Here is a 10069-nt window from a genome sequence, read left to right as displayed (position 1 = left end):
GGAACTTCATTTTATTTCAGGACCTATTAAAAACTAGCATCCGTGTCTGAGAGAATACCTTGAAAAAAATTGCAACTTTTTAGCATATGGTGTACATTCAGTGAAGTATGTAAGTCTGAATGTAAAACAACAGAGTATACTGACCCAAATAATCATCATCATTTTTCAAATCACACAATCATGTTTGTTGCAAGGGACTTTGAGAGCTCATTTAGTCCAACCTTCTGCTCAGAAAACATCAAGTGATAGCGGATTGCTCAAGGCCTTGTACAGTAGAGTTTGAGTACATCTCTGGGTGACCTCTGCCAGTGTTTGAACCCCTCTTTGTGGCTCAGCTGCTCAGAGTTTGTGACCTTCAGATAATTTGAGAGGTTACCATAGTGATTTGCTCTACTTCCAGCCTATTTACACTGTATTACATTCCTCTTCCTTTACACATAAATCATGAACCTCATGATTCCAAATGAGTTTTGCCAGTTCTCTCCTATTTGGAAACAAGGTTTGGTGCCCAGAATTAAGGTTGCCCTAAAGGTGTCATTTTATCGGTGCCCACAGGGCTGGTAAGCCAGTTCAGAAACCATCACCTGTGTCCATGGAGCATCCACTTAGTGGAGCAAAGAACTCTGTGGAGAGCTATGGAGAGGTGACAACAAAGTCTTAAACCTTGTAAACTCCAATACCAACAGCACAGAACAGTAGGAAGTTCTACCAGATGTGTAGAGGAAGTTCCGTACCAGAAGTGTCAACAAGAAGGAGTCACCAAATGTCTTGCTTGCGGATCTTTCTCTTTAACTGTTTGGGTAAATTTCAGTAAGGGATCTGAGAAGTTATTTCAACTACTACAGCAAGGGGCTTTCATCTTCTTTCTGTGGGAAATGTTACGTGTATCTTTTTATTGGATTTTCACATGGAGTTTGTGGAAAAGTGCTAACGCCTTGATGCCTGTTGCTTCACAACAGTCCTCTGTTCATTTTTCAGGATTTTTTTTTCGCATTACTTTGCCAGTGTTGTTACAAAATAAAATCCCAGATACAAGTCCATGTGCTGTTTACACGTCTCCTCTGAAAATTGCATTGTCTTGGGGATAAGGCAATGGTTGCAGAGCAAACAGGCAACACAAGTAGATACCTGAGAGCAGTTGACAAACCTTGCATCAGAACCTTCTGACATCCCTGACTCTTCACGGGTCTTTCTTCCACATTAAGAGACTTTAAGAAAAGTTAATAATGTCAGAGTTTTAGTTTAACTGTTTCACACTTTCCTTATGTCCATCCCGTTGTAAGTCTTCAGCCCTAATGTGAGCCTTGCTGTTCTATGCAATATGTGGCTCATCTTTCCAAGATAACTTTTCTAGTTCAGTCTTCTGAAACTATACCTTGTTATTTCAGTGCCTGTCCATTTTCATATATGAATGTTTAATATGTTTTCCACTTCCAGAAGTAACGCTGTTGATAAGTAGGTATCACAAGTAGATTTTATTTGCAAAAATTTCTGTTTGAGATATCCCCTAGTTCCTTATACAAAGCTGATTTGTCCTTTTTTTTAATTATCAATAGAGGTTTGCAGGAAATTTGTGGTGCTCACTAATTTGTTCTTACACTGAAGGTGACACATAACAGCACTGTCCTGTTAAATAAATCATTCCCCTCCTGAGCTACCCTGGCCTTTGCTTCAGTCTTTGGGGAAATTATGGTGGGGTGGTTTTTATGCCTCAGCAGTACAAATATTTAAACAGAACATGTCCGTCTGAAATTTTCCTTAAAACCACTTTGTTGTTTTTTTTTTTCCCAATCTTTTAGTCCCGAGTGCTGTGCCACTTGAATCCATTCAAGGGAGTACCTTTGAAGAGAAGATTTTTCTTCAGTGGAGAGAGCCAGCGCAAACATATGGTGTGATTACTTTGTATGAGGTATCTAGAAATTTGCCACATTTTATGTCTAGTTTTGTTTTTCCAAAATGCATAACCATAAGAAAGTTAATATGTTTTTACAGTTTATGTAAAATTAACTTCATTTTAAAAACAGTAACCATTTAAAAGTAAATACAATGTAGAAGTGAATTATGCAGGACCCAGAATGTCCTTGAGTTACCAGCTTTAAGAAAACTGATAACATGATACAACATTCTATCTAGTACTCTAGATCAAATATTTAAAAGATTGAAAGGCAGATCTTAGCAAATTCATTAAAAAATAAGAGACATAAGACAGTGGTTGCGCTCAACATCACATTTAGATAGGAGTCATTACAGGAAGTTTACTCTAATAGAAACAAGCAGGCATAATTTAAAAAATTCTAATTTTTTTAAATGCAAATTCAAAAAAATTATATGTTGTTAGATGTCTAAAAATTACTTCTTTTCCTCCTGTGGAACCTTTGCATGAATACCTCTTAGGAAAATTGACAAAAGACTGCACAGATTAAACTGTCAGACAGTAATCACTGTTAAGCTTCTTACCTGACCTTACTACAAAATTGGTATTGAAATGCTTTGTTTAAAAAAAACCCCACCTAAATGAGATACGGTGTAAAAGAATAGTTAAATTGAATGGTAACCTATTGATACTGTTTTGAAAACTACTTTATTGTAAGAGGATAAAGTGTTATGAAAAAGTATGAATTGATTTTTTGTTAAGCTAACAACTTTCTAGCTAGTTTGACAGTTGCCTTTATTCAGGAATCAGAATGGCTTAGTTAAGTGTTAATGGTGTTACTGTTGCTAGGTTAGTGTACATAGAAACACACAGTGGTATATCCCATTTCTACTGAGGAACATCCCTGCATGTCTAATTCCATTGCTGAGGAGTACACCCACTGTACCCAGGCAGTTCATCCTTAAATGTATGCACACACATAACTCCATACTCCTGTATTGGGACAGGTGTATTCAGAGATGTATTCAGAGCTTGACCTGAGTTCTGCATGATCCATGGAAGAACTTACTTCACTGTGGAACATCAGCCCCTTAGCTATCTAATAACTAAACACTGCAAAAATTTTGTAAGAATCTAACATAGACGGCAGAATCTGTATTTAAAACCTAGTTGTGGTGGTAGTTGACTAACCTGTGTTTTAAAATCTATAAAAAAAAGTTATGACCCACAAGCCAACATAACAGCACTTAGCATGAGATACGGAGATTCATGTGAGCAGTATGTTACCTTAATTTCTTTACTGATAAAAAGTTCAGACAGTTGGTAGTTTAATCTTCTGTCATCTGTTAGAATTAGAAGGGATAGTTGGGTGCTTTTTAAGGTGCTTTGAGTTCAGTTTATGGATGAGGATTTGTAGAGGATATGCCTATATGTACTGAAATAAGGTCGGGGTTTATCTAAATGGTATGAAAGTTTTTATTACTAATTTTCAGCACTTCATTGATGTTATATTAGGTGGTTCATATAAAAATCGATTTTCATTAAGTCAGCAGTTTTAGGAAATTGCAAGTGTTTAAGGTATGTAACACCAACACTTGGATGTGTCTATGTACTGTATTATGGGTCTTCTTAATTAAAGTGATATTGAATAAGTATAGCAAAAAGAATGTCAATTACCACTTTTAATAATAAGGGGTCTGGAATTATTTGCGTAAAAATGAAACTTTAAAAGCAAAGAGGAGGGGTGAATCATTTTCACTTTTCTAATTTTTTAAATGTCTTTCATATTTTAAAATTCTCATTACAGTGCACAGAAATCAGTAATTAATAGAAGAAGTCTGGATCAAGTTTTACTGTGAACTTACATTAACATTTCTAATGAAAACTAAAAAAACTGTTTGAATCAAGGAAGGAACTGAGGATACAATATACACTGCATATATTACTTAACATTTATCTTTTCTTTCCTCCAAATGAGAATCTGACCTAGGTACAATATAATAACCTGAAAAAAATCCAGATTAGCAATTGTAATAGCTAAGCTTCAGACTAAAATAGAAGCTTTACCCAATTTCTGAAAAGTTTGCCTTAAGCTGCCCTTATCATTTTTTACAGATAACCTTATTCAGGGCAAAGTGTAATTACAGTGAAGTCAGCTGGAACTTGGGGTTTACACCCCCTCTTATTTACTTCTCAGTTTTTACCTGTTTGTTTTGGTTTTGTTACTGGTGCTGATCAAAACCAACAAGTAAGATGAATTCAAAATGTGACACTGTTAAAGCCAGCATCTTGAAGGAATTAACGTAAGCCTGAACCCATCCTTTAGAGTTGTAATCCAGCTGCCTCTAAGTCTCTGTATCTATAAAAGTAATAACTCACACGAGTTACGACTCAGTTCCTGTGCTTCTTCGTGGGATTCGGGATTTGAAGAGTGTAAGAGAGTTAAGATAGCTTATCATAAAATGTCTGACAGCGCATACATCAGAAGGCTTTACTGGATAAAGATGCAATCTCTGTCCATCTGCTCAAGGCAGTTTATAGCTTTCTTGTTCTTTTGCAGATCACCTACAAAGCAGTCAGTTCCTTTGACCCAGAAATAGATTTATCCAATCAAAGTGGACGAGTCTCAAAGCTAGGAAATGAAACGCACTATCTCTTTTTTGGACTGTATCCTGGCACTACCTACTCTTTTACCATCAGAGCCAGCACAGCTAAAGGCTTCGGACCTCCAATAACAAATCAGTTCACGACTAAAATATCAGGTACTTGATCAAAGAATATTATCATTTCCTTATGATAATGAGTTGGGTGATTCTTTTCTTGTTTACTTCTTTAGAATTTAACAAGCAGCAAATTGAAAAAGGGAAGAACACGTTCATCCCCGTAGATGTCAAAGTGACATATATTACCATATCTGAAGAACTTCCAAGTGCTTAGGTATTAGCTAGTATTTTGAAATTCCTGTTCACAACTGTAACGTATCACTCAAGAAACCCCTATGAATTATGTGTTTGCAGCCAGTGCCAGCTGCAGTTGCAATATTTAGCATAGGGTTTTTTTGGATCTGAAGATGAGGGTTTCATTCAGAGCTTAGTCAGCCTTGACATGATTCTAAATTAGTACAGTAACAGTGCTGGAAAATCTCCTTAATGAGCCATGAACAATCGAGAGTAGAGCAGAGATGCTGTTCGTGTAGAGCTCGCTTAGAAACTGTAGTTAGCTGCCAGGCTGCCTGTGTTCCTTACAGGCGTGGGGACTGAAGTGGATATGAAACTGTATTAGCCGAGAACATCAGGACTAGTGGTTTTCAGATAACAGCAGCATGACTCTGTCACTTCTGCAGATCCTTGACCAATATTTCAAGCCCTCCCTTGAGGCAGAAGAACACTTCATTGAGGGGATGGAATGTTATTACATCCTCCAGAATGCTTATGTAATTGATGACAAAATGTTTTGCAAAGTTACAGTTGAAATCCCTTTATTCTTCACTTCTCTACAGTCTGCTTCAGAATTAAACTGGCAGTTCAATGATAAATTGGCCCCTTGATAATATTTATAGAAAATTGCCTTACCTATTTGTGGTCAACTGTGCTTTCCAGAAAGCATTTGTGTACAAAATCTTCTCTTTTACTCTCATTCTGTGTACTTCTTCCCCACCCACCCCTCATTTTCTGTCCTCACTGGAATGAAAAAAACTGACACGTGTCAATCAGAAATAAAATTATTTCTTCTGTATTGTTGTAAGAAAGGGCAGTTAATGCAAGGTGGAAATTATTGCCAGTGCAGGTGTTTGTAGAGAAACAAAAATGTTGTTAGTTTTCAAGTTAGACAATTAACTCTGTATGGAACATGAAACATAATCAACACTCATCAGTAAAGATGGAGTTTGTTTTCCATCCCCCTTCCTATACTGAGCAGAAATTTCCTCCGTCAAAAACCAATTTCTGACACAGCAAAACTTTATGTGAGTTAGGATGATGAGACCACCCCTTATTAGAATGAGGAATGGGGACTATTGAGTACAGATGAGAATCTGAACATTTGGGCATAGTACTGGACCTTAAATTGTTGTCTTCTAAAATGATAATGTCACCAACAAAAATTCACTAGTGGGAACAGGCATTGCAGTCATGCTTGAGGGTGAGACCTCCGTGTGGCGAGGTTCTGCGAACTGTCTGGTCTGCACCACACTCTCATTGCTTCCTCTTAGTTACTGTACTAACAAGGAATGTTCATGCCTTGTCCATAGGTAGTTAAAACCAATCTCTGATGAATTTAAAATAGAAGCAAAATGTGTGTATTTTTAATATACTTGAAAAGTCACGACTGGCATTTTAGCTGTTGAATATGGAACCCTCTTTGCAGTGCTATTGGCTGTGATCTCATTGTCTCACTGGAAAGCTTTGAGGCTCTTTCATGTGGCCAGTGCTCTCCATTTTGGACCGATGTGAAACAGAACTTCTCAGCGTTTCTGGATGAAAGTTTCACTATTTTTTGGAACAGATTAGGTGCAATTTGATCAATTTCTGCATTTTACTTTGTCTAATTCTAGACTGCCTTTTATTCTAAATAACAATCTCTTAATTTCCTAAGTGTTTTGAATAGTACTCTTATATACTGTAAATAGTTGTTGTGTTTTATTTTTATATTATGTGAATATTTCCTGTTTTCTCTGCTTGTTGGTTAGTTCCTTCTTTACGTGTAGGCAGTGTGGAGGAGGAAGAGTCCTAATTTAGACAGGGAAAAATGGAGAAAAGAAAAAGTAGCCAGGACTAAAGGTTATGACTGGGAGAACCACCTGGGACAGGAAGATAGTTTTGGTCTTTGTAGGGACACTAAAATTAGTAAAGAGAGCTAGTAGGGACTTAGGAGTCATAAATTAGGAAAATCAAAAGACTTGCTAAGGTATGGGCAGGAGACTAAGGACGAGAAATGACAGAGCATTCAAAAAATGTTCAGAGCTCATACAGCTTCTTGGAGATACAGTTCCTATCCGTCCTTGTTTTCAGGATGGTCAGGTTGAGAATGGGACTTTATATGAACAAGTTCTGGATATTCAAAACTGCAAAATGTGCCTGAACCTTTAAAGTAGTGTGTAATAGTATGACTTTAGTGGGTGCCCAAATTACTTAAAATGATTAGTCTAAATGTTAGTGCCTTATATCCAGGATTGTAAACAGAATAAAACCCTCTGAGCTTACAAGGAGGTTTTTGAAGATTAATTTTTTTATTTGTGAAATATTTCAAAACTGATGAATAGCAATGCAAAGCAGTGGGGATTTTAATGTTTTCACAGCAGACTGAGGAGTTGCGGAGCACAGTGCAATCCGTAATGCAGTCCTTACTTGGATATGTAGGGCACTATGGATAAAGAGAGAGAATGTCGTTTACCTTTCAAGTAGATGCAGATACTACTGGGAAAATGAAAATTATTCTAAAATACACTTGATAATAATTTGCTAGAGGTTCATATTACCCGTATGTGAAGCATAATACACTCTATTGGTATGGTGCATGCAAAGTCTCCAGTAAGATGAAACTGTATGAATTGAGAAGAACTAAATGAATCTTTGGAAGCATCTTCTAAGGAAAAGATCTTACCCACCAAATGTATTTTCCATTTTAAGCGAGAATTAGTTTAGGGAAGTTAATTGCCCAGCATTATTCCTGCAGTCAGAAGAGACCATTGCAGTCACCACTTTTTGCTTCTATAGCCTTTAAATTTGTTAATTGTGCATCTTCATTAACAACTGAACAATAAGGATACGGCAGCCTGTCAAATAACCAATTAACTGAGTAGCCTTCTCTCCAATGTAATGATACAAATGTGAGTAGATGATAGCTCTGAAGAAAGTAGGAACAGTAAAAGGCAATAACTGAGGCATCATTTGTTTTAATCACAACTGTAAATCTTTAATGAAGACACAGTTTGCAAAAGTGCTGAGTGAGGCTTCAAACTAAGATGAACACTCATCTTGGTGGACAATAGACACAGGACAGTTATAGCACTAGTTAAAATTCCAGGAGAAACGGATTCTGAGAATGCATCCTGATACAACTGACATACTGAGAAAGCTGGGCTCAGTTTCAAAATCTATAGTCACTTCAGCATGCACATTTGCAGATGCTGTTCTTAAGATAACTTTTCATTTCCAAGTCATGGATTCTCAATAGTTTCTGCAAACTTACTCACACTAGTATCTGTTTCCTGTCTTGAAATTGGCAGTGAGCTAGTATTTCTTTATTTGGGATTTGTTCTTTATTTTTTTTCCTGAAGTTATTTAACAGTTGTCTCATGCTTGCATTGTAACAGAAAGCATCTTAGACTTGTAGTATATGGTCTTTGTATTTGAAGAAGCCTTTAAAATTCCATATGCAAATAAAGATACAGCTCTTGGAAGAAGAAATACAGGAATAATGATTTATTTGCCTCTTTTCTTTTCTTATTCTAGCACCATCTATGCCACCATATGAACTTGAAACACCTTTGAATCAAACTGACAGCACTGTGACAGTCTTGCTGAAACCTGCACAGAGCAGAGGCGCTCCTGTCAGGTACTGGGGGAAAAAAATCTTTATGAAATTAAAAAACAAATTGATTGATTTCTTGAGCGTATTTTCTGGGGATTTTCTACACAGCAATCAGTGTCTAAATTCATGTCTGTATTAGCTCTAATTAAATTAAATAACTGAAGAAAATGAAAGTGCTTTGATGTTGAGTGTTCATGTATTGTTTAAAGGATTTGATCCAGATGCAAGTGGCTTGTTCTTTGAAGATAAGGAACAAAGCCATAGTTCTGTTGTGTGGGTGGCTTCTTTAAGGTAATTGCTTACTACAGTGTTATAAGTTCAAGGGCATATCACATTTTTTATGCTGAGCTACTGTCTTTAATATTCAATCTTCTTGTTTACTCCACAGATTTAAAATAGTCAACTCTTAGTAAGTTAGCCAATTTAAACAGTATGTACTGTAACATTCATAAAGTATTTACATTTTTTGACCATGATAGCAGAAAGAATAGTTTAAAAAATCAGCCTGGAAAATCAGTATCTTGGATTCTTTAGTGTTGTATAGCATCTGTTAATGACTTTCCAGTTTTCAGAGGTTTATCTCCCTGCCAGATACATGGTACTATGTAAGTTTTTCATTGATTAGAATAAAAGATGCCTGATTTTCAGTGAAGAAGACAGAGAAACGGTTAGATTATTTTAAATGAGAACCAGTAATGAGCTCAATACTCTGAATAAACAAAAAACAAAGATGAGAGAAAGATTTTTCAGAGCTATATTTTGTCTAATTGTGTATCCTCCTTAATACTTCTATTACTGTAGGAAGAGTTTCCATCTATACGGAGTGGCTATCAAATATTTTCGTCCTGATGCTGAAGTTTGTGATCATTTCTGTTTGGGAAATACAGATCTGGTGTGCTCATACATGCATGAATGAAAATAAATGTTTCTTGGGTTTCTTCAGAATATTCATACAATTCATATAATTAGGGTTTTTTCCTATTAGTTATATATATTATATGTACATAGGTCTGCATTTTGGAAATGCTATCCAATCATTCATTCAGACAGCTTTTTAAAAAGAAAATCTAGCACATTGCAGAAGTCTGAACCATCTGAGAAAAAAAGCAGAAAACATTAGAGCACATTTAGTGAAACTGATTTAGCAGGTTAGTTTAAAAGCAGAATTATTTGATAGTTGTCTGACTTTATCTCACAAAGCTATAGTGTAGTCCTTCTGAATCCAAGCATCTGGATGAAAATGATAGAAGTTGGAGTCATTGTTTAAACATGAATGTATTAGGCTATTAATAAAAAAAGGGTTTCAGTCCTTTTATCTATATCATGAACTAAAGATGATTGGCTCCTGTACAGTAGTGACATATCAGAAACTTCACTGACAATAGAAGGGAGCTCGTTAGGAGATGAAAGTCTGCCAAATAAGTGTTTGAGTGGTTAGGGAAATAAGAGGAGAGATTTAAAGTGACATGAAGCTATAGAACTGACAGATAGAACACACAGCAGCAAATTTACCGAGGTCCTTTGCAACAGGTCTTAAAATAAAATGAATGCTGACTGCAAACTTAGAGTGTAAATGCTGAGTGAGGCAGAGTGAAAATGAAAGTAAGAATTTCTTAATACTTCTAACATTTTATAGTACATTCCACTTGCAAGCACACTGTTTGC

General features: G+C 36.1%; 1 protein-coding gene across 13 annotated transcripts in view; it reads left to right on the top strand.

Annotated features, from left to right (window-relative positions):
- Positions 1–10069, top strand: part of PTPRM (protein tyrosine phosphatase receptor type M) — a 453822-nt gene that overhangs the window by 232536 nt on the left and 211217 nt on the right. For all 13 annotated transcript variants that reach the window (XM_032122179.1, XM_032122255.1, XM_032122222.1 and 10 more), the window contains exons 9-11: positions 1800–1909; positions 4434–4635; positions 8326–8428. In XM_032122179.1, the coding sequence (XP_031978070.1) occupies positions 1800–1909; positions 4434–4635; positions 8326–8428 (415 nt within the window). The remainder of the gene's footprint in view (positions 1–1799; positions 1910–4433; positions 4636–8325; positions 8429–10069) is intronic.

The sequence above is a fragment of the Corvus moneduloides genome, chromosome 1, assembly GCF_009650955.1.
Source record: "Corvus moneduloides isolate bCorMon1 chromosome 1, bCorMon1.pri, whole genome shotgun sequence".
Taxonomy (NCBI): Eukaryota; Metazoa; Chordata; class Aves; order Passeriformes; family Corvidae; genus Corvus; species Corvus moneduloides.
Note: the sequence above shows the minus strand (reverse complement) of the source record. Positions and strands in the feature narration are given on the sequence as shown.